A 26,103-nucleotide genomic window follows, 5' to 3' on the forward strand; every position below is an offset into this window, starting at 1 on the left:
TGAATCCCAGCTGCCGATTCAGTGTCGAGCCGGCCAAGAACAGGACAGCCCGACAGTCATGACCCTGCATTGAATACCCCCCAAAGGGGAAATTTAATCGGATGAGAGATTCAGAAAGTGAGAGATTTGGTAAGAATCTCCAGGTTTTTTTTTTTAAAGCAATAATCATTTCCACTGCAAAACCAGTTTGATTTTGAAATGTAAATAATTGCTGATTTCACTGGCGAGCACCGGCGATAGAGACCAGGATGCGTGTCCCAGTATCACGGCGGCTGGGCAGCGTCTCCCTGCCCATCTCCGCTTCAGCGAGATGCTGCCCATTTGGGGGGGGGGGGCGGGGTGTCGGGCAGCGAGGGGGACGAGCGGCGATGACGGGGGAAGCAACGGGAACCCCTGGCAAGCTCCATTGCCATGGGGGGTGCAAGCCTCTCATGCGCGGCGCCCTAGAATCGCCATCCCCTGCAAAGATGAGCCCGGTTACATCTGTAGCTCCTACCTGTCATTTTTCAAACCCAGCCTGTAACATGGCAGTTAGCAGCAGATTGGCTGATTGTTTAACACTCTTCATTTTATCACTTTTAGAAGTTTGATACATTTGACCCAAAGTGAGAGATTTTGAGAGTTTTTTAAAAAAGCAGCAATCATTTACATGGCAAAAGCAACCTGTTTTTTTCAGTGTACTGTAAATGATTGCAACTTTAAAGACATGGGAAACCTCTCCCAAAATCACTCACTTTCTGATTCTCACACCCTATTATATTTGGCGCATTATCTTCATTTAAAAAAAGTGAACATTATTGCAAATACAATAAATACAAGTTAAAATCACCCATTTAAAGACTCATAACTACCTCATAGGGAAATATCAGATATACAAAAAAATGAAGGAAAAAGATTCAGTGATTTATTTTCGATCACTTTATTTCTTCTCGATATTCACTGATTTGGCTATTAAAGGAATGCAGAATATTTGAGGTATTACTATTATTTAATTAAAAGTTATGTTTTAAATATTAGTGGGAAACACTTTTGGCAGAGGAGTCCGGATACCACCTGAACAAGCAGTTCATAATCTGTCTGCCTTTGAAGGAGAAAATGTTTGTGTGTTGATACACTGTTCTCATCAAACATTGTTGCAATAGTGTTGCTTTTTATGATAGATTTTCTTATGTTAAATGTATATGTTTTTATGTAATTTTGTGTATTTTCTTGTGCTTATCATTATGATGATTCAAATTGCCTGAATTGAAGGAGACAAATGATTGCAATTTGGTGAGAAATCAAATTAATTTTATTCATATAAAGTTTTTTTTTACATTGAATCATTCAAGGAGATTCATTATTGAGAACCGGCAGCGCTCTTTTGTGGAATTTTATACATGCTGCAGGAGTTGGAGGTGATTGCAGGAGGGATTAGTGCCCAAAAGACAGGTGGGGAAGGGCTATTGGGAAGAAGGAGGTGGCATAAATCCATCCTCACCCTGCCCATATTAACTGCAGAGGGTGGCCCTATTGCGTCCCAGGGCCCAATCCTTTCCTTTAACTGGCACCTCTGAAATATTTGTGGGGTACGAGTAGAACACTTTCAACCCCTGTTCCAGCTCCTATGATTGAATTTAATAAAATGCTGGATTATAAATTCAGAGGCCTTAGGTGTAGTTACAGTATCTAGAAAAGTTATTTCCACAGACAAAATAAAATCATATTGAATACTTTATTGTTGTATATTAACATAACACATTGTATTACAATTGTAATGATATCAATGGCACAATCATCATCATCATTATTATTATTGTTATTATTATTATTATTATTAATGAAACATATGCAAAACCTTTTAATAAATATGTATTATTAATAAGCCCGCTCAAAGCTAATGCTTCGAAAGCTAGTCTGCTACCTTGTGATTGCCTCTGCCTTTGTGCATGTGTGAGAGAGAAATCAATGTAGTTTCACTCGCTGCCAACAGATGGCAGTGTTTCGGAGACACCCTGACATTAGACATATATATATACAGATGATTGGAGCAGTTGAATTTTTGTAAACGTAACAATAAAGTAAAGTGCACATAATGTAGAGTAAATTCTTCATGTTAAAAATAGTGGTCCTTGTGTTTCCCTGCCCTTGTGTTTCCCTCCTTTGTTCCTATAGATTGTAAGCTTGCAGCAGGGTCCTCCTACCTCCAAGTCTGTCTGTTGTTACCCAGTTTGTTCTATCACTGTCTACTATTGTAAAGTGCAACGGAATCTGCTGCGCTATAGAAGAAACTGTAAATAAATAAAATAAATAATTAGTGGTCCTTTGGATATCAGAGCATAGGCAAACACAAGGGGGGTTTCTGGTTGCCTGGAAACCCCCCTCCTCTTGGCAAGTGCCTTCAATTATGACAACAATAGCCTTTATATAATATGATCAACAGAGCTGCCACCACATCATGCAGTGTAAGGGACAGTGCAGAGCTGCTGCATATGCCCAGTGTACCAGCTTCTTCTACCACATTTACTGTATGTGCGGATCTGAGCCCTCAAATATTGCAATGGACCAGAGAGGAAGAGACCGGAGCCTTACCATGAAGTGGGAGATTGTGAGATTAGAAAGTGCAGTACTGGTTCTAGTATGTTTGTGTATTTATTATATGTTCAACCTTTTCCTGACCACTTATCTAATTTTAACTGTTTGAAATAGCCTATACCAGGCATGTCCAAACTGTGGCCCTCCAGCTGCTGTGAAACTACACATCCTAGCATGCCTTGCTATAATTTTAGCATCCCTAATAGCAAAACTGTAACAAAGCATGATGGGACTTTTAGTTTTACAACAGCTGGACGGACATAATTTGGAAAAGCCTAGCCTATACTATAGACCGTCTGTACTGTTAAATATTAATGCTGTATTCCATACAGTATCCAGTGTATAAAAATACCAATTTTCAGGGCTGTTACCACTCCCACAGACTCCCATTACTTAAGGTCCATACACACTGGGCGACTATGCCCAGCATGTATGGACAGCGATGATCATTTTCAGCGATGGGGGGAAAGCCGCTCAGTGCATACATACTGATTGGTTTTCCCCCTGCCCAGCACCGGCAGCAGGGTGCGAACGGCTTTGCATAGTGCAGCGCTATGCAAAGCCATCCTCAAAGGATGATGCAGGAGCCCGCAGCAGTGCTCACCGCTCATCGCTGGGGCATACACACTGGCCAGCTTTGAGATGAAAGCCGTTCAAACATGCTGTTTTGAGCGACTTTCAGCTCAAAGTTGCCCAGTGTGTATGGGCCTTAACTCCTTTGCGCTGCAGAGTGGGAGATTTTGGAATAAATTTGGAAACCCCCCTCTAACAATCCTGCGTTCGCCACTGCAGAGTCTATCTTCTAAACCCCTGGCATTTTCACTGCCGGAAACTGAGCCCCAAGGACCATCAGGTTCATTTCTGAATTAGGCCCCAGTAGTTCGAAGAGGAAAAGTGGCCTAGCCAATCTCTAAGATGAAGTACAAAAATATAGGAGGGTGATACATGTGTGTAGCATGCAAAGGATACAGTATTTGCCCTATAGATGCCTGCTCTCTCAGGATGTTCACAGTGCACCCACATCCTGCCCATTTTCTATTGAAATGGATGTAACTTGGGGGGTCGCGGTGAACATGTAGAAAGCCTCATTGTTTGGTGGCTGTATTTTAACTTACATGTTAAATATATTGTACGTTAAGTTGCCCAGTAATTATGTATTTAACATGGATGCAAAAAGATTGCATATTCACCACTTAATTGGAACACATGTAAATTTGGAGTCCATGCTCCTAACTCTGAATGACTCCTATAATATTATTCTTATAATAGTTTAGTTTTTTAAATCTTCAACTTCAGCTCACAGAGATCGCTCAGATATTCCTCATTGTAAGGGTCATATTTTAAGGCTATTTCATAACATTCAATTGCCTCTGAGGTTTTCCCATTAATCTTATGGACAAATCCAAGCAAACCAAACCCCAGAGCATCTCTGTGGTCACGCTGAATCTTCCTTTGCGCTAGTCTTGTTAAAGCTCTCTCACAGTCATCTCGGTCTCTGCTTGGATCGGTTATCTGGAAGCCTTTTTTATAATGTTTTATTGCTTCACTTTCAGATTTCTTGGAATATTCTTCAAAACGTCCATAGTTGAGGTGGATCTGCTGTATCTCTTGATCTATAAGATTTGGAAATGACAAAACCTTTTTAAATGTATCTTCTGCTTTCCTATATTCCTTTGCTGCACTGTACATTTCAGCTAGATTTGTGTATGCGTATACAAATGTCTTCTTGTATTCCAGTGTTTTTTCGAAGTGAAATAAGGCTTTTTGGATGAGTTCATCAATTTCTCCTGTGTGCATTTGTCTACTTCGGTTGTACATCTTTCCAAACATCTTCTTTTTCTCAGTTACCTTTTTTTTGTAACATAATCCTATTTGGTGATATAGAAATCCAGAAGAAGGCATAAGATCTAGTGCATTATTTAGAACATGCAGAGCTTCATCCACCAATTCAGCTCTTCGGTAAAACATTGCCACATAGCGCAGTAGATATGGAAGGTTTGGAGCTTGATCAAGAGCTTTCTCCACATATTGTCTTCCCTCACTGGCTCTGTCCAGGTCTTGTAACTTCAATGCAAGAAGTGCCTTCACCACTGGATCCTTAGGATTTAGCTCTACAGCATGTTGCAACAATGGTAGCGATTTGCATTCTGAAGCACTACATTTTCTGCCATGAAATCCCTCCAATCGATAAACTGCTGTTGCATAGCCAGTATTCCACTCTGGGTCTTCAGGGTCTAGATCAAGAGCCTTCTCAAAACATTCTTTAGCTTTTTCATAATATTGCGCACAAAATTTCAGCAATGACCAACCTTGTTCCCCATAAATCTCAGCTGTGAGTTTACTGTCATTTGGGGAAAGTTGTAGTTCTTTATTAATTTGGTCTATCTTATCTATGTATTTCTGAGACTCTTCATATCGCTTTAAGTAGTAATACACCCAGGCGAAGTCCCCAAATGTCACCAGATACTTCCTGTCTGGTCCATCTGGATAGTTCTCCTTTATCTTTTCTTCCGCCTCCTCCAGATTGGCAATGGCTTTTGTGTAGTCACGTTTAAGGTGCATCATGTAGGCCAGTAGATTGTACACCATGTATTTGTTCTTAGTGACCAAAAATGTCAACTGGCTGTACAACTGTTCTTCTATTTCATCAATATCGATATCCTTTCCCAGGAGCCCCCAAGTGAAATGGCAATTCAACTGTAGAAGGTGTGGTTTCAGGTTGATCTCTGGAAGCTCGCTATAGTAAGAAAACAAGGGCAGTGGTTAGTATTAGTAGATTGGTTAACACACTCATGGCAACAAATGTCAATCTGATACACAAAATTGCAGATCATTCACTTCAATTTTAAATGCATTTTCCATAGATCAATTTAAAAGAATTGCTTTGACTTCTTCAGCTCCCCACATACTGTATATTGCTGATGCTGTTGACATTTACACCAACCATCCAAAACTATATTAGGGCAAATGCCTAATGGGTTTGCCAAATAAAAATACTTTATATACTGTAGCTGTAAATTGCAAAATTATTTCATGGAGCCAAAGCTGTGAGCTTAATCCACATTTATGTTTTGCTACAAAGGCTCTGCAGCAATGTAGTAAAACAGACATTGTGGAAAATAAATGGATTTGCACAAAGAGTCTAAAGAAATTTTCAACAATGTTTATTGAGATAATTAAATGTTAGAAATGACTTAAATTGACATTACCGTGCTACACAAAGCATAGGATTCACAAGGAACTAGAGTCCTTGTTCATAGGTAGATGCAGATGCTTCTTTTGGCAGCTGGCGCAACTTTGCCAGTGCCGCTACAATGCCATTCCCTTGTGTACATCCCTGTGTATGACTGTAGAGGGACTGTAGATGCTGTACTACAACCTTCTATGTCATTAGATGCCATCGATCATAACATCTGAACTGTTAACCATAAGGACAATAGGGGTAGATGGGTCAGCCAGGCAATGAGTTTCAAGTGAGAATGTTTAAAACAGACAATTGATAGGTGCTGCTGAACAGTGCCCCCTGCCTTGCTCTGGGCTCTGGGCTGTGGCACAAGTCACACCACCCTAGTTATGGCCCTGCTTTGACATTATATCCCCTACAGATCTCTACTATGAGGCACCTTTGACCATACAAATTGCATACCTCCCAACTTTCGAAGTTCTGGAAGCGGGACGATGCTCCTGCGCGCCGGAGGCGCAGCAAAATTTTCGGGGGCATGGCCTAATTTGGGGGCGTGGCCTATACGCGCGGCTCTTCCGTGAGGCCACGCCCCCATTTTACCGCTATGGGGGCATGACCCAGAGGCTCTGTGAGCCTCTAGCCATGCCCCCAGTCCCCTGGCTGCGGGAATAGACGCTGTGCGCATGCGCACAGCGTTTATTCCCCGCTGCTTAGCAGCTGACAGGGGGGACTCCCAACAGCCCCCCCACACTGCGGGACACTGCTGCCCGCGGGTGGGACATCGGGACAGGCCCTGACAATCGGGACTGTCCCGATAAAATCGGGACTGTTGGGAGGTATGAATTGGATTGGGTGTCACCTCTCGGTGAGTCTTTGATGTGCCTTGCTAACCCTACATCTGTGACAAGAATCTCTATAAATGGGTCACAAGTTGGTGCAATTACAAATATTAGGCTCTAAGTTGAAATGGAATGACCATGCTTTCTATGCAGCATTTTAGAATGGCCAATTCGAAAAGATCAATAATGGGTTAACCACCTGAGATCTATCTCATGAGTTAGATTAAATGCATGCAATGTTGTTAGAGAATGCTGGAGTCTGATTGTAGGATACTTCCAGCTATCCACCAATCAGCATGCTGGCAGCCATTCGGTGTCTGGCTGCAAGATGGGAAGCTGGAAGAGAATGCTGCCTGGTCACTCTGTCTGTGTGTAATTCACAATCTGAGGGACCAGGCATCATTCTCTATTCACTCCCAAGAAGCTCAGGAGACATATGCCCACAACCCAATCTACCCCAGCTCAAAGGCCTCTAGAATTTGGGGGCCCTTGGGCAGCTGCCTATTGAGCCCATACGTTAAGATGGCCCTGGTTGCAACCTTATTGCAAATCTCTATCACTCACCTTATCAAATGATTTGTGTATGGAGCTTTAGAAATTTATTTAGGGCCTAATTCAGGTTAGTTGTAATTTTGTAAAAAATTGCATTGCTATAGTGTGAGCGCGTTGCTATACATGTGCTTGCACATTACCGGCTGCTCCTTAGCTGTGCAGTGTAGCTCAGTAGTACTGGGGCAGTCATATTTTGAGTCACAGCAGCTGCATGTGATGTCATGCAGCAGCTGAAGCCCCCCCACTGAACGTTCCAGGCACACCTGTGTTGTCCAGAATGTAAAATCTTCTTCTCCGCAACAATCGTTCACTGACCCCATCATCCCTTAGACTTTGGTAGGATTTTTCACAATCGACTTCAGTTTAAGACTTTGCACATTTGATCTGGCACCTGTGGAACAATCTTTGTGGATTTGTTGAGGTAACTGCTTTAGCTCTTGGTGTGATCCTTTTTTGTGAATAGGTAAATTTAGGGGTGTGGATAATAAGTTTGATAGTCATCAGGTTGCCGGTGTCTAGGTCAAAATGCACAAGATTGACATGGGGAAAATGTCGACACACCCAAAAGGTCGATGGATGAAAAGGTCGGCATGCAGTTTTCAGGGTTTTTTTTTTTGTCAATTTGTACATTTCAACAGATAGACCCCCAAACAGTGAACTGGTTCCACCTGCATGGCTTGCTTCGCTCACCAGGCTTTGCTGCGCTTAGCACACTTTACCATTCCTATGGATGGTTAAGTATGAAAGTCAGAAAAAAAAAGGTGTCAACCTTTTGCTTGTGTTGACCTTTTATATGTCAACCTTGTGCATGTGTATTAAATGGTTTCAGATTAATTGTCAACCTACAGTATCATCCGAATGGGATACGGTCACTAGGTCTACAAGCATTAGGTTGACACCAGTAGGTCAACATGCATGAAGGTCGACATGCAGGAATGTCGACATGACTGAAGATTGGTTAGGTCGGCAGGGTCATTAGGTCGAAACAAGCATTAGGTCAACATGGGGTAGGTAGACAGTCAAAAGGTCGGCATGGGGTTTTTCACTTTTTTTTGTGCCGACACTTAATCCGCGTGCGCTCGCCACGCTTTATAAAATCAACTCTATGCCCACTTGGATAGTGGGGAAATGAACAGGACCCTTTTAACATTGAATCCTATGGAAAATTGCGTCGATCGCATCGCATGCGATTTGGATGCGATTCGATGCGATTTTGCCGAAAATCGCGTCGCATCGCATCTGATTGTATGCCTTAAGGTAAGGCATACAATCACAAAATCGGGCGCCCAGATATTATACAAGTACAGTACCATAAAGTGAATACAGTAATGTCCCCTTTAAGCCACATATATATATATAATACACTGGTTTGCAGGAATCTATGACCTGCAAACCGGATTTGTTCTAGGGAACAGGATTGCCACCTAGCAACAACAGGTGGGTTAGGCAGCAAGCCTCCCGAAATTGCTGATGGAGAGGAAATTAAAAAAATTTCACTTACCTCTCCCCATACAGCTACAGTGCTGGTCAGATTTATTCGGAAGCTTACTGGTGGCAACCTGTCCTCCAAGTATATGAGAAGGCATTGGGCGGTATTCAATGAGAATACCTGCGAGGTGCAGCGAATCCTTTTTAGGATTCACTGCACATTCGCCACGTTCCGGAGCCGGCGGGCTCCGGTATTCAACGTGTCAGGGGCTCGCTGCCCCTGACTGGCGAATATGAGCTCCTGCGGCGATTGCCGCAGGGAGCCTGAGGACGGTGCCAGGCAGAGAGATGGTAGTCTCTCTGCCTGCCCCAGAACTTTGTGGGGGGTAGGTGGGCTCCCCGGGTGCCAGGCAGCACAGGCTGCCCCACGGGGGTGCCAGCAGGGGAGCGAATATTCACTACACACGATCGTAATGATCGGGTGCAGTGAATATATGAATATGTAATGAGCGGCTCGGCTCCGGCGCCCCCTGCTGGCTGCTGTGTAAAAAAAAAAAAAAAAAAATGTTTAAATTAAATATATATTCATGTGCTTACAGCACATGAATAAAAATAGCATGCCCCTCCTCAGAATAAAATTCCTGATTTTTTGACACCAAATGTAAAAAACAAAACACTTTATTTTAAAAGTTCACATTCCACTTCACCATAAAAAGATAGCGATTGCTACTCTGTGAATCATGGTGAAAAAAACCTTGAAATGTATTCGCCATGTGGTCATTGAATAGGGTGATTCACCGTTTTAGTCAGAAATTCGCCAAACAGCACAAATTCGCCATAAAAACATGGCGAATCAGGCTCATTGAATACCGCCCATAATGACCCTCTAACTTGGTTTTACTCTGGGCAAATACCTAGGCAAGGAACAACACAAACCAGTAATGCCTTGAAACCAGAGAAAGGTTTATTAAACTGAAACCGGCAGCCCTTCTGGGTAACTGGGCTAACTAGATAGGTTGACGATCCTTCTGTAAGAAGGATTGAGTTCCTTAGGACTGAACTTGAAACAGGTAAAAACTGGTTAAGCATGAAGATTAACTGCAGACTGTAGGATGTAGTTTACTTCTGGTCCTTATTGGCAGCTGCTTGCAGCTTTTTTTGGTCCCTCGGTGCACCTTATGGGAAGAAAGAAGGAAAAACTCAGTATCCAACCAATTTATAAGAGGAAACGCCAGACCTAGCGACATTTGGTGCAAACCATTGCTGTTGCTAGGTGGAAATCCTGTTCCCTAGAACAAATCTGGTTTGCAGGTCATAGATTCTTGCAAACTAGTGTTTTGTTCTTCGGGAGGCTTGCCACCTAGCAACAGCAGCTTTGGCAGACTACCACATACCTGGTGGTTGCTCTGAGAAATTCGATCTTTTGAAGATCGATTGGTCTCCAATAATGCTTTACGAAGGTACGGGCAGAGGACCATCTTGCTGCTCACATAATCGATTGCAGTGGAATGAATTTAGCAGCTGCTCTAGTTGCAGTCGCTCCCCGCAGGGAATGCTTTTGAATTGATCTGTATCTATACCCGCTTGCCTCATAGAAGATACTATCCACCCTCTGATGGTAGAGGGTCTAGCGGGATGATAAGGTTTTCTACAGGTAATGAATAGCTGAGAGATGTCTCTAACAAGTGCCGTTAAGGCAAGGTACGATTCTAGACATGATGATACACAAATATTGGGCTCGGTGGAATCTTCAATTATGTCAAATTCCACTATTGGGGTATTAAAGGAACAGGTTTTTTAAGCCCTTTCAGGATGATATGGTATCCTGTTGGAGTGCGTGACAACCATGGATCTTCAATGTGAATGAGGGTTAGTTCAGCCCCTCTTGCTGCTATGGCCAGAGCTAGTAAGGATGCTAGTTTATGGGAAAGTAAGCTGATATCATCAACTGTATCCTGGGAAGACCAGAAGGTTAAGAATGGCTCAATGTCCCAGGTATTAGAATATTTTGGTGTGATGGGCCTGGAAAGGTGGATACCTCTTAGTAGTCGGAGGTAAAGTTTGTTATTTGTTAGGTCAGGAACCAAAATGGTCAAAGCTGAGCCATATGACCTTATGGTAGCTGAGGCTAACCCTGATTGGTATTTAGATGCCAAGAAATCCAGGGCTAAGTGGAGGGGTGAGCCCCGAGTATGTAAGCTACGTTGGCCTCTCCAGAGATCGAATTCTTTAATAATTGCACAGTATCTGGATCTAGTGCGTGGTCTTAAGGATGCATTAATTAGTGCCCTTGTGGGTGATGCTAGGGTGAGGTCTATTAGCAACCCAGTAATATTGCCATCCACATGCACTGGGGAAGGGTCTCTAGAATATCTGGAGATCCCTGGAAGCATTCCCTGGATAGTCCCAGGGGAATCTTGGGGCCTATTTGTAGTTGGTTGACTAGGGGAAACCACACTCTGGATGGCCAAACAGGGTATACCAATACTATATGGGGTACCCGGTTCTCCCTGATCTTCTGAAGGACTTTCAGGAGGAGGGCTGGGGGAGGGAAGGCGTAAGGGTGAGGAAGGTCTGCCCATGGGAAAGACATCGCATCCATCCTCCAGACTCCCTTGGTCCATATTCTAGATACAAAATGTGGAGTTTGGGCGTTTGTGGGACTGGCGAAGAGATCTACTGTATTTCTAGGTCTCCGAAGGACTCCCTTATCTTTTGAAAAAGTTGGCTTTTTAGAGCCACTGAGTCTAGGGAAATGTTTTAGCAAGATAGCGAGTCTGCTATCTCGTTTAGTTGGCCTGGGATGTAATATGCCACCAGGATAATATCCCTTTGTGTTGCCCATTCCCAAATCTCTAGGGCTTCCCTGCATAGGGAAAAGGACTTTGTGCCACCAATTCTGTTTATGTATGACACCGCTGTCGTATTGTCTAGGCACAGCTGTAAGCAGGTGTTCGTCATGTAATTGGGAACTAGAGCTTTCATTGCCAGTTTCACTGCCTGCAATTATAAGATGTTTATAAACATCTGGGCTTCTTCTGCCGACCAGACTCCCCGGACTGCTTTGTCTTGTGAGAAGCCTCCCCATCCTGTTAGGGATGCGTCTGTAGTAATTGTCATATACAGTGGGGGATCTATCAGAGGACAAGGAAGAGTGTTCCAATGGGACAGCTCTGTCTTTGCTTTTCTGGACAGGAATATCGTATCTGTCCATGTATAATGTGCGTGTAATAGAGACCTGAGGAGACCCTGCATCTCTGCACATAAGGGGAACATGACGAAAACCCGGGGACATGGCAATCATTTTCCCAATAATTGCAGCTAAATCCCGTAGGGTTAGTCTGCGTTTCTTTAATGTGTTGTGGATGTAGGTCTGTGTATCTAACCATTTCTCTGGAGGGACCGCCAGGGAGAAATAATGGGTATCCAGGTTGAACCCTAGGAATGTTATCATTTTGGTAGGGTTGAGGATCGACTTTTGGGTGTTTAGAGTGAAGCCAAAGATGGATAGGAGAGATAATGTTATGTCCCTGTGTTTTATTAAGGTGTTGATGTCCTGGTGCATTAGTAATATGTTGTCTAGATAGATGATGCGCAGTATGCTCTGCTGACGCAGGTGGGATATTACCGCCTTCATGACCCGTGTAAATGTGTAGGGTGCACATGAAAGGCAATTACCATGATAGTCCACTGATATATACTCTCTTTCCAGATGAATCTGTGAAATCGTCTGTGGTTGGGATGGGCCGATATAGAATGGAAAGCCTCTTTCAGGTCTATCTTTATGCAGCAGTCCCTCGTCAAAATGTATGGAATGTCTGATATGCCTTCCATACAAAACCTTTTGGTTTGTAGGTATCTGTTTAGGCCTTTGAAATTTAGTACAGGTCTTACAGAGCCATCTTATTTTGCTATAGGGAACAAGTGACCTGTGCAGCCCGAAAGTGCTGGGTTCGCTGGTTCTATTTTTCCCTGGCTCAAGGCTAATGCCAGGACCTCGTCTAGTCAAGGACTGCAATTCCTTGAACACGGAACTTGACGGAACTGGTGTGGGAACCGAATTAGGGGGAGGTTCAGCCCAAGCCGAATTGTTTTTAGCAACCATTTGTCTGAGGAAATGTTTTCCCATTCCACATAGGCTTGGCCCAGAGTTTTGTGAAATGTAGGGTGTGTGGGTACACTTACCGTAATTTCGGCCTCTTTTGGAGCTGTTCCAATTATTTCCTGCCGATGTTCTGGGGTTATCACCGGATCTGTTACCAAAACCTCCAGTCTGGGTTCTTCTCGGGCCCTGGTATTCTCGGGACGGACCTGCGGGTCTCGAAGTCCGACCCCCTTGGGGAAAGGGCCTCTTGAAGTGTTCACTCCCTTTTTTGAGGTCAGAAAAGGATTTACGTGCCTTATGGTGAATTTTCACCTCTTCTAGAAATTTGGGCCCGAAAAGGTTGGCGTTATCTAGATTCGGGAATCCTAATGACTTTGGGGCCAAGTCTGCCAGACCCGCTGTAGTGAGCCATCTGGAGCTGCGGGTATTAGTAATATGATTAAAGGTTTGGCCTATAATCAGTGTTGCTCTGCTAATAGCTTTTAGAAGAGCCATTTTAGATGCCACCAGTGCATCTAAGGAGACACTAGATTCTCCTTCCCTCTCTGCCTTATCTAGCACATATAAGAGCGGCCCAGCTGCATCTGCAATTTTGTACTGTATCTTTTTTAAAGTACGGTCAGTGGTGTCATTTATCTCTTTTCACCCACTATGGACATTAGCGCTGGGTCGATACCAGGCACAAATAGCGCGGGTACATCTGGTAACCCTGTATGTGAGCGCAACACTAACTTCTTCGTCTTCTTTAATCAGTGCTGCTCTGAATGCTAGCTGAGCAAACTTCTGTACCTCAGAATTTTGTTTTAGTGCCCAGTGGGTAGCATATAGCTTAGGTGGATTGGTCTTCCCTGCAAGAGCCACTCTAACCATTTGAATGTCCCTATATTCCCCCCATTTCGAAGAAGCTGATGTTCTGGTTACTTCTGCCGACTCCCAATCCACTGAGGGAGGGGGGTTACGCTCCCAATGGGGGTGATGTGACTGTTTAATAGGTAACCCTTTATACTGGGAACGGGTACCTTCAGGCTGCCTGCTACGGGCAGGAAAGTTTTGCCAGCTATGGGTATCGGAGGTGTGCTTTCTCCGAGCACTATCAGGTTGCCTGCTACGGGCAATACACCTCCTGAGTAATCTGCTGACGTGAGAAGGCAGAGAAACGCATAGAGGGCGACGGGGACAGCGAGTGGTGACTGGAACAGACCTGGTGAGAACATAGGGCTCCAATATGACCATGGAAAGATTTCAGTGAATGTGGTCAGAGTCAATCCACAGGTACTAAGAGCCGGATCCCCACTTTGCAACCAAACCCTTAGTTGAGTGATTCATATACCACTTAAATGTGAACATGAGTGGGGGACATTCTCTTCCAAAACTTGAGAATTACAAATCATCATACTAACCAGTGTATGTTACCATTAATGGACTAACAGGGTGAATGCAGACTAACATCCTAACATAAGGAACTTTTTAACAGAGCATTATTGCCAGGACCTGGCAATAATCATCTTGTCTGTCACAGTGGCCACTTAAGATAAATTGTATATTTTCTTTTATATTCTATATTTTAATAAATTGAATACTATTTTGCAAAGCGCAGCTCCATTCTTCTTTTTTTAGTATTGCTACGGGCAATGCCAGGAAAGAGGGGCATATAATCTGAACAGGTCCCCTCATCAGAAGACTTACGTTTGTCTGTCTTTTTTAGTCTTTTCCTGTGTGGAATGGGGCTCCCTGAGGTGTAGGGCGACCCTGCCTCCCCCCGAGGAAACTCATTTACCTCAGAATCAGAAGAGTCAGTTTGTACCACTTTTTGACTGACTTTTTTCTTCTTTTTTGGGAATAAATATATCATCAGAAGAGGATGAGCCTGATGGGGAGTGAGGCAGTGCCCTCTTGTGGCCTCTTTCCCCTTTCATACTGCCAGGCATGGAGGACGTATAAAGTGTATCTGTAGCTGACACAGAAACACTGTCCTCCATGTCTGCTGACAGAAAAAATCTGACCAGCACTGGGGGGTGCGCTCACGCCTCACATGCGCGTGCATGTGACACGATGTGCGCGCACCCCCGGCAGCACTGTAGCTGTATAGGGAGAGGTAAGTGAAAAAAAATTAATTTCCTCTCCCTCAGCAATTTCGGGAGGCTTGCTGCCTAACCCATCTGCTGTTGCTAGGTGGAAAGCCTCCCGAAGAACAAATACAGTAACTGTATCAAACCTGACAATGAATCAGGGCTGGAGCTTTTTTTAAATGTAATTAATCAAAAAAGTTCTACATTGCTTCCAGATCACTGTCATGATATAGGCATTTAAAAGTACTGTAACTAGGTAAAAAATGATAAAATATTACATAAAACAACTACTCAGAAATGAGGAAAAAATCATAAAGGAAACTGGTTCTATTTACCATACCTCATTCTGTCAGGTTCTGTGTGACCACAATCTCAGCGCTGTAGTAGGATAACAGGATATCTCCTCGATGCTCTGGGAAATAACTGGTTACTACTGTATCTCTGGCTGCTGTGATACTCTTTATATCCTGTAGGAAGTATTAGGAGGAGGTGGAAAGAGAGAAATGAAACAAAAAACATTTTCCATTCTTCCTTGACCCTCCCTCTATAGTTTCTGATTCTGTTTTGTGTTCTTTCACTTTCATTTCTCTGTTTTGTGTTCTTTCACTTTCATTTCTCTCTTTACTCCATGCTTGCCTACTTTTGAAAACTAGTTTCAGGGAGATTCCAGGTGCTAGTAAAATGCGCTGTGCCGCTTCAAACTGTGACCTGTCGCGCCGAAGGCGTGGCCGGCCCAAGAATGGGTGGAGCTACACACCAGGTGGGTGTGGCCTTGGGGAGAGGGCATGGACAAGCACTGCAACCCCCATTTTCATCACTCCTAGCAGCTGGGTAGCTCCCTGCCTGCACTTCCTCCGTCCCTGCGCTGAAGAGATGCCATGTGCAGGCTTACGGCATCACTTCAGCGATCACCAGCTGCTATGCAGAACAAAGCAGCAGTGAACTTCGGCTCCCCCCAATTACCCACGTGGAAAGGACGGCGGGTCAGTCTCCAAATAGCGGGACTGTCCTGCTGTAATTAGGACAATTGTGAGGTATGCTATAGTACTAAAAGCAGCAAATAAAGAAAAAAAAAGAATAGAAGTATTGTACCTTATCCACACACAGCACCTGGTGCATTACATTTTATGGTGAGCACACACATGGCAATATAATGAACGGTATCCAGGGCTATTTTTCAGCAGGAACCAGCAGGAACTGAGGGGTAGATTTATTAAGCTCGGTGAAGTGATAACGCGCCTGGTTTTTATCACCGGCTAATCAGCTCCTACCTGTCATTTTTCAAAACTTCACAGTTTGGAGCTGATTGGCCAGTGATAAAAAACAGACACTTTATCACTTCACCGACCTTAATAAATCTGCCCCTCAGTTCCTGAACCTCTAATTAAATATGACATCATCAGGAAATGAAAATCTAATTTCCATAAGATACGTTTTTATTTAAAAGTCACCTATGAGTGCCTTTGTTTCTAAATACAATATATACAATCTATCTCTCCCTCCCTCTCTCTATTACTGTATATATGTTTTTTTTTATTTAATTGATCCACCCCCAGACCTGGAGTTCCTGAACCTATTTTTCCGGAAAAACAGTACTGACGGTATCATAATATTGCCCTGTCTGCACACAACGAACGACAAGCGCTCCTGATAGTAAACTTAACAATATTGCTCACGAAGCAAATTGTCAAGTCTGTATGGGTAACACAGCATACCCCTTCCAAGTACTACACCCAGTACACACAGCACCAAGCTACATTACACCCACCTACCCCATATTAGACTATGTACACAAAGCACCATATTACATTATACACAGCCCCCCATATATAACACACAGCACCATATTACATTATACACAGCCCACCCATATTACATTATACACAGCCCACCATTATTACATTATAAACAGCCCCCCATATGACATTATACACAGCCCCCCCCATATGACATTATACACAGCCCCCCCATATGACATTATACACAGCCCCCCATATGACATTATACACAGCCCCCCATATGACATTATACACAGCCCCCCCCATATGACATTATACACAGCCCCCCCCCATATGACATTATACACAGCCCCCCACACACACATTACACAGAGTACCCACAGGCATATGACAGCCCCCTCTCCCCCAGACTAGTACACATAGCCCCAAAGTAAATCCTACAAGTGCCAGATTACACACAGCCCCTCACTCCCCCAGTACACAGCAATCACCTGGCTGTGTTGTCCCTTCCTGGGAGGTGCAGGGAGCTGGCAGTGTGGTGGATGCAGCACATGGCAGCCGGTGACAGGAGCAGGCCAGGAAGAGCATTGCACGGAGCTCACTCTGTGTGAGTGGGTGGGCGGAGCCAGCATCTGAAGGAAGCCCTGACTGACCGACTCTCCTGTTCCTTCTGCTGTACGGACTTCCGCCCAATATACACAGCATCGGCTTCCCTCAACCCTGCGGTGCCGGCTGTCATGTACTGGATTGCAGGTCCCTCAGAAGGGCATTGTATCTCTCAAGTCATCAAACGCCTGACAGAATACAGGAAGAAGCTAATACTGCAAGCTAAGATACCAAAGACTGTGAAACAAGTCGGGTCATTCCTAGGCCTGGTGGGCGATTGCAGGGACTGGATACTTCTAGCATCAGTTTACATGCAAACACTATACAATGCAATCAAAGCAGAGGATCCACATCCAACAGATGAAGATATGGCTCAAGCAGTTCAGCAACTAAAGTTGGCCATTGCCTCTTCACCCGCCTAAGGCCTGTTTACTTTATATTGCCATGAGGAAAGAGGACATGCTCTGGGAGTGTTAACACAGGTCCTCGGAACAAGACAAAGACCTCTTGCTTACTATTCCAGCAGGATTGACAATATTATTCAAGGATCACCTACATGTATTAAAGCTGTAGCAGCGGCTGCTGTATTGAAAGAAAAGTGTACAGACATTGTTATTAATCATGAACCAACTATACAAGTACTACATGCTGTAACAAAAATCCTACATCAAGCAACAACCAAACACCTCTCAGCAGCTAGACTCACCAAGTACGAAGTGTTCCTATTGAGTGCAACCAATGTGACAATCAAGAGGTGCACCACTCTCAATCCTGCCATGCTCTTACCAGCCCTGTTGCCAGAACAGAAGGAGTGTGAACTCAATGTTCAAAAGGAGGGAGATTAGGGGGACAACCACCTTCTGTCAGCACAGTCTCATCTACAGCTGCCCAGAGAATGGAAGTAGATGCAGAAGGTGAAGGTGATGAGAAAGAGGAAGATACGTGTACAGATGGGGCAAGCCTTATGCTTGCTGGCGAATCGCCAGCAGCATGCCGCTGGCGATCCGCCAGCAACACGGCGCGCCATCTGACTGAGACGCGCGTGCGTCCCCCACGCACGTGCGTCTCAGTATCCGGGCGGCCGGCGGGCGAGGCGGACACAATACTGTCCGCCTCCCGCTCGAGGGGGGCTGGGGGGACCCGAGGCGGCTGTGGGGGGGTGCGGGCGCCCGGTGTGGGCACCGGGCGCCCGTCGGAAGGGGACGGCAGCACCGTCGGAAGGGGACGCGCGCGCACCTCGTGCGCGCGCGTCCCCTTCCGACACACAGATGGCGCCGGAGCAGGGAATGGCGAATGGCGTCGCCATCGCCATCCCCTGGAAAGATGAGCCCGGCGCCATCTGTATTCAAAATTTTTCCCATGACTGTTTTGCTTTGATGGAACAAGAATCCCAGACATTGTCACACGTCCAAGATATGCCCATACACAATGCTCATTACGAACTATACGTTGATGGGTCCAGATACTATGCAAATGGTAAACCCTACACTGGATATGCCGTCACTACCGACACCGAAGTAGTAACATCTGTAGCCCTACCAGCACACTTATCAGCACAAGCAGCTGAACTTGTGGCCCTTACTCAAGCATTGGAACACGCGGAGCATACAAACATGTATACATTTATACAGATTCCAGATACAGCTGGGTAGTGACAATGGACTATGGGTTGATCTGGAAAAGCAGAGACTTTAAAACAGTTACAGGTAAACAGATACAGCTGACCTCATTAAAAAACTTTTCCAAGCATTAATGAAGCCACACAAAGTTGCCATCATCAAGATTCAAGCACACACAAAGAATCAAACAAAAGAAACAAGAGGAAACAATCTTGCAGATGCAGAAGCTAAGAGAGCTGCAAAAGCCCAGCCAGTAGAAGAAAGACACTACTTGGTCGTGATGGAAACGGGAGAACCACAACACATGGCAAATATGCAGCAATTAAAGAAATTCCAAGACTAAGCAGGTCCAGTGGAAAAAGCAGAGTTGCAAAGGAAAGGAGCAGCAAAAGATGAAGAATTGGAGCTCTGGAAAAAAGATGAACTCTTATGCCTACCCAGAGTACTGTACCCAGCCATGTGCCAAGTTACTCATGGACAGACCCACCTTGGGAAGAATCAAATGACTGCCATTACTAATGAGAGATGGATAGCTCCAGGATTCCAATCAGCAGCAGCACTTCACACACAAGCATGCTGGATCTGTGAAACAAGCAATACTGGGACAAGAGTAAAAACTCCACAAGGGGCAATACCAAAAGCAACAGCTCCTTTTCAGAGACTGCAGATTGACTGCGTTCAGATGCCTAAGTGTGGAATGTATGAATATGCCCTCGTAATAGTGGACATTCTGTCAAAATGGGTGGAGGCTTTCGCTGTGGCAAAGGCCACAGCAAGGAACACAGCTAAGAAAATCCACTCAGAAATTGTCTGTGGATATGGTGTCCCAGATGTTATTGAGTCGGATAGGTGTACAAACTTTACAGGTGAAGTAGTGAGACATAGGGCAGTATTCAATGAGGCTGATTCGCCATGTTTTATGGCGATTTTGTGCTATTTTCGTGCTGTAAGGCGATTTTTTTGACTAAAACGGTGAATCACCCTATTCAATGACCAGATGGCGAAAACATTTCAAGGTTTTTATTGCCATGATTCACCGAGTAGCAATCGCTATCTTTTTATGGTGAAGTGGAATGTGAACTTTTAAAATAAAGTGTTTTGTTTTTTACATTTGGTGTAAAAAAAATCAGGAATTTTATTCTGAGGAGGGGCATGCTATTTTTATTCATGTGCTGTAAGCACATGAATATATATTTAATTAAAAAAAAATATATATATATATATATATATATATATATAATTTTCTTTTACACAGAGCAGCCAGCAGGGGGCCGGGAACCGAGCCGCTCATTAGATATTCATATATTCACTGCACCCGATCATTACATATGCACGATCGGGTGTAGTGAATACCCGGTCCCCTGTTGGCTATCCCGGGGGGCAGCCTGTGCTGCTTGGCTCCCGGGGAGCCCACCTCCCCCCCACAAACGTTCTGGGGCAGGCAGGGAGACTTCCATCTCCCTGCCTGCCACCGTCCTCAGGCTCCCTGCGGCATCGCCGCAGGAGTTAAAATTCGCCGGTCAGGGGCAGTGAGCCCCTGACTCGTTGAATACTGGAGCCGGCAAGGCTCCGGAATGCGGCGGGCAGTGGCGAATGTGCAGCGAATCCTAAACAGGATTCGCTGCACATCGTCAAAATTCTCATTGAATACTGCCCATTTAATGCAGGATTTAGGCATACAACCGGCTTTCCATTCAGCATCCAGGCCTGAGGCCAGTGGTTTAGTGGAGAGAACGAATTATACTTTGAAATCCAAGGTTATGAAGATGTTTACCTCTATCACTCTTTAGCATGAGGACCATTCCTCACAAAAAGTCAGGATACTCTCCATATGAGGTCCTATTTGGTAGCATACCTAGGAAAGGATCTTACTACCCACAAGAACTTGTGCATAAACATGCAGATCTAACCTGTTATGTAAAAGAACTAACTAAAAGACTAACTCAACTTCATATTGCAGCTTATGCTTCACTTCCAGATACCACAGCAGAGAAAGATCTCATCATCTCCAGCCAGGAGATTGGGTATATCTTAAGAGACACGTTTGAAAATCACTTGAACCCAGATATGATGGTCCATTTCAGGTCCTACTGACTACACCAACATCAGTGAAACTAAAAGGCAGGGATTCATGTATACATGCGTCCCATTGTAAAAAATTGTTAAAAAAGTTAAGTTTGATGATGCAGCTTGCTGAGATGTTATTGGGGCCCAAATCCGATAAAAGTCTATGGGGATGCATTCTGTGTTTAGCAGCCACAATAGTGGCAATAATATGGTTATGTACAGTACTAGAGGTACCAGATTATGTTTATAACAACAGCACAGTACAAGTTACCTCTATAGTCTACCCCAAACCACATTATGGGGGAAATTTACCAAAATGTATTCATCAAAAATAGGTGTATTCGTAGGCAGAAATACACCTATTTTTTACACATTTGTATTTTCGGGATTTACAATCCCGAAAATACAACAATTCGTATTCCTAAAGATGGAACATTCGTATTTGTATTTACAAATACGAATGTCTACACCATCGATAGAATACGACAGAAATCACCATTCAAAAGAATGGTGGTTCCTGATGTACTAAGCAGCCGTGCTGATAATGGGGGAAATTTACTAAAGGAAATTTGTAAAAAATAGGTGTATTTGTATCCAGAAATACACTTATTTTTGACATTTACTATCCCGGAAATACGGCAATTCGTATTCGTATTGATAGCATATCAATACGACTACGAATTGCCATATTTTCGGGATAGTAAATGTCAAAAATAAGTGTATTTCTGGATACAAATACACCTATTTTTTTTACAAATTTCCTTTAGTAAATTTCCCCCAATACGGCTGCTAATTGGTGTAAAACAGGCACGCAAATACAACAGGAAAATACACCTTGCTTTCCCTGTCATATTTGCTTTAAGCCTGCACGGATCAGTCAGATCCATGCAGGCTTCAGTGTGAAAAAATAGAAAAATAAATAAATATTATAAAAAACAGCGTGGGGTCCTCCCCACAGCTGTAACCAGCACCAGGCTGAAAGAGCCGGGGCCGGTAATTAAAAATCAGGGAACCCGACAAATAGGGGTTCCCCGATTTTTAACAACCAGCCCCAGGCTCCAGGTCCGGGGCTGGTTCTTAAAATAAGGGGAACAAAATGACTATGGGTCCCGTAAGATCTGACTGATCCGTGCAGACTGCTAGAACAATTCGTATTAGCGGCCGTATTTATGGCCAGCTAATATGAATGAATACGACATCGGAGGGTTACAAAGCAGTCGTATATGACGTAGGGAAAATACTAATACGAAAAACTAGGTTTTTCATATTAGTAAATTTCCCCCTATGTGAGAAAAAGGGAAGTAGCAAACCCCAACCATGAATGTAGAAATTCATCTCAAGGTGTATTTGTGAGTATTGTGGACAGCCTCCTGAGAAAACATGCATAGAATGGTGTAAGGCCCCTAGTGGAGAAAACCAAAACATGTTGCTGCAATTACGTAGTTTGGTAGGGAACGCCCTTAGCACCACGAATTGTTGGATCTGCTCTCATGGTCCTACCCAGGGGCGGATTGGGAATTAAAACCAGCCCGGGAAAAATCTTGAAGCAGCCCTAAGAGGGGGGGGGGGGGAGTGTTGTTGCGCGCCGGAGGCGCGCCCAAATTTTTAGGGGGTGTGGCCTATCAATATGGGGGTGTGGCCTATTCCAACAAGGCCACGCCCAATTTTTGCCGCTGTGAGGGCATGGCTAGTGGCTCTCTTAGCTGCTGGCTATGTCCCCAGCCCCTCAGGCTGCAGAATAGGCGCATGCGTACAGCGTTTATTCTACAGCCTGTGGGGCTGGGGAGATAGAGATGGGGGGGGGGGGGGGGTGACAGGGGGTCTCCCAACACAGTAGAGTGGCAGGGTGGAAGAGGATGCAGGGAGGGAGGGGGGGATGGAGGGTGCCGTAGAATGCTGGGAGGGGAGATGCAGAGTGGCTGAGAACGAAGGGAGTGAGGACTTACACAGGGTGGCACAGGACGCAGAGTGTGAGGGGGCATGGTGGCACAGGATGCAGGGTAGGAGGGGGGATGCAGAGTGGCAGGGGATGCAGGGAGGGGAGTCACAAAGTGGTGGAGGAGACAGTGATGCCCATTATAGATATGCCATACACCGTGATGCCCATTATACATATGCCACACATCCTGATGCCATTATACATATGCCGCACACCGTGATGCCCATTATACATATGCCGCACACCCTGATGCCCATTATAGATATGCCGCACACCCTGATGCCATTATACATATGCCGCACACCCTGATGCCATTATACATATGCCGCACACCGTGATGCCCATTATACATATGCCGCACACCGTGATGCCCATTATACATATGCCGCACACCGTGATGCCCATTATACATATGCCTCACACCGTGATGCCCATTATACATATGCCTCACACCGTGATGCCCATTATACATATGCCTCACACCGTGATGCCCATTATACATATGCCGCACACCCTGATGCCATTATACATATGCCGCACACCGTGATGCCCATTATACATATGCCACACACCGTGATGCCATTATACATATGCCTCACACCGTGATGCCCATTATACATATGCCACACACCGTGATGCCCATTATACATATGCCACACACCGTGATGCCCATTACACATATGCCTCACACCGTGATGCCCATTATACATATGCCGCACACCCTGATGCCATTATACATATGCTGCACACCGTGATGCCCATTATACTTGTGCCGCACACCGTGATGCCCATTATACATATGCCACACACCGTGATGCCCATTATACTTGTGCCGCACACCGTGATGCCCATTATACATATGCCACACACACGTGATGCCCATTATACATATGCCTCACACCGTGATGTCCATTATACATATGCCACACACCGTGATACTCCATTATACATATGCCACACGCCGTGATGCCCATTATACATATGCCGCACGCTGTGATGCCCATTATACATATGCCACACCGTGATGCTCCATTATACATATGCCACACGCCGTGATGCCCATTATACATATGCCGCACACCCTGATGCCCATTATACATATGCCCACACCGTGATGTCCATTATACATATGCCCCACACCGTGATGTCCATTATACATATGCCCCACACAGAGATGTCCATTATACATATGCCACACACCGTGATACTCCATTATACATATGCCACACACCATGATGGCCATTATACATATGCCACACGCCGTGATGCCCATTATACATATGCCGCACACTGTGATGCCCATTATACATATGCCACACCGTGATGCTCCATTATACATATGCCACACGCCGTGATGCCCATTATACATATGCCGCACACCCTGATGCCCATTATACATATGCCCACACCGTGATGTCCATTATACATATGCCCCACACCGTGATGTCCATTATACATATGCCGCACACCCTGATGCCATTATACATATGTCGCACACCGTGATGCCCATTATACATATGCCGCACACCCTGATGCCATTATACATATGTCGCACACCGTGATGCCCATTATACATATGCCGCACACCCTGATGCCATTATACATATGCCGCACACCGTGATGCCCATTATACTTGTGCCGCACACCGTGATGCCCATTATACATATGCCACACACACGTGATGCCCATTATACATATGCCTCACACCGTGATGTCCATTATACATATGCCACACACCGTGATACTCCATTATACATATGCCACACGCCGTGATGCCCATTATACATATGCCGCACACTGTGATGCCCATTATACATATGCCACACCGTGATGCTCCATTATACATATGCCACACGCCGTGATGCCCATTATACATATGCCGCACACCCTGATGCCCATTATACATATGCCCACACCGTGATGTCCATTATACATATGCCCCACACCGTGATGTCCATTATACATATGCCCCACACAGAGATGTCCATTATACATATGCCACACACCGTGATACTCCATTATACATATGCCACACGCTGTGATGCCCATTATACATATGCCGCACACTGTGATGCCCATTATACATATGCCACACCGTGATGCTCCATTATACATATGCCACACGCCGTGATGCCCATTATACATATGCCGCACACCCTGATGCCCATTATACATATGCCCACACCGTGATGTCCATTATACATATGCCCCACACCGTGATGTCCATTATACATATGCCCCACACCGTGATGTCCATTATACATATGCCTCACAGTATGAACCTCTCTCTCACACTTTAGTTACCTTAAAATCAAGCTGGCTGGCACTTCATCTACTTCTTCCTTTCATTAGATGTGTGCTCCCGTGTAGCTCCGCCCCCTTCCACTCGTGTAGCCCCGCCCCTCAACTCCGTGTTGCTCCGCCCCCTTTCCAGTCCCTGCTGTCATGACTGATGACACATGAAAGTGGGTTGGAAGCCAGGGAGAGAGCTCTGTGCTGCCGGCGCTGCTGCCTCTAATGTAGTGTGACAGTGTACTGGCAGCCGGCAGCTACAGAGTCTGAGGACAGAAGCGACCGGGGATGTACAGCAGGGAGAGAGCCTCCCTGCGCAACCATCCTCACAGTGAGTGCTTGCCACACACAGAACCGCGGGAGCAGCTGCGTGCGGTCGCACATGCGCACCAGCACTCCCGCGGCCATTTTTATTTCTGTAATAGCCGAGGCTGCCCGCAGCCATATTTGTTTGGGGCACAGTGCTGCGGCCACGGCCGCCCGTTAACCGCAGAGATGGCGGTCTGCGGCCCCGCCAATGGGGTGAGCGGCCTTTTAGTGACTATTAGGGGCCGGCCCACCGGGAAATGGCCCGGTTTCCCGGTGGTCCAATCCGCCCCTGGTCCTACCTCAGCAGTAGGAGAGTGGACATTTATCCCCATCACATTTGAAGAATGGGCACTATTTGAAGATAACCGTACAGATAGTCTCCCATTCAAAGCATCAGTAAGCCAATACTTACATAAGCAACCATCTAAGTTGCTAGCACACCTAATTACCCCAAATGTATTTTTTTGCATTGAATTTAAGAAAAGACAATGGGAAAGCATAGTCGGCCTTGATGATCAAAAGGTTTTCCCCTCAAACACCTACTTGGGAACATTTTACCCTTGTTCAAAGGCCCCTTTTCAAGCAGGTGGTACCCCTTATACTTTCAAACCAGGAGCACCTCCATACCAACTATTTTTGCTATAAGGGGGCAGACATTTTGTGTGGGAGATTTTATATAATAGCAGGACTCAGAAGCCGAGCAAGGAGGAGCGCTGGTACAGCAGAGTAGATATGCGTGTCCCGATTACAGAGGCAGCATCGGCAAGCGGCAGCGTGTAAG

The 26,103-nt window shown here is 45.0% G+C and overlaps 1 protein-coding gene across 1 annotated transcript; it reads right to left on the reverse strand.

Annotated features, from left to right (window-relative positions):
- Positions 1-2,833: 2,833 nt before the first annotated feature.
- On the reverse strand, positions 2,834-15,205 carry LOC146007227 (interferon-induced protein with tetratricopeptide repeats 5-like). Its single transcript, XM_083145586.1, has 2 exons — positions 15,092-15,205; positions 2,834-5,311 (listed from the first exon to the last, which is right to left on the reverse strand). The coding sequence occupies exons 1-2, from the start codon at positions 15,094-15,096 to the stop codon at positions 3,853-3,855; spliced, it is 1,464 nt and encodes a 487-aa protein (XP_083001712.1). The 5' UTR covers positions 15,097-15,205; the 3' UTR covers positions 2,834-3,852.
- Between the last annotated feature and the right edge of the window lie 10,898 nt (positions 15,206-26,103).

This window comes from Crinia signifera, chromosome 6 (genome assembly GCF_055691185.1).
Source record: "Crinia signifera chromosome 6, ASM5569118v1, whole genome shotgun sequence".
Taxonomy (NCBI): domain Eukaryota; kingdom Metazoa; phylum Chordata; class Amphibia; order Anura; family Myobatrachidae; genus Crinia; species Crinia signifera.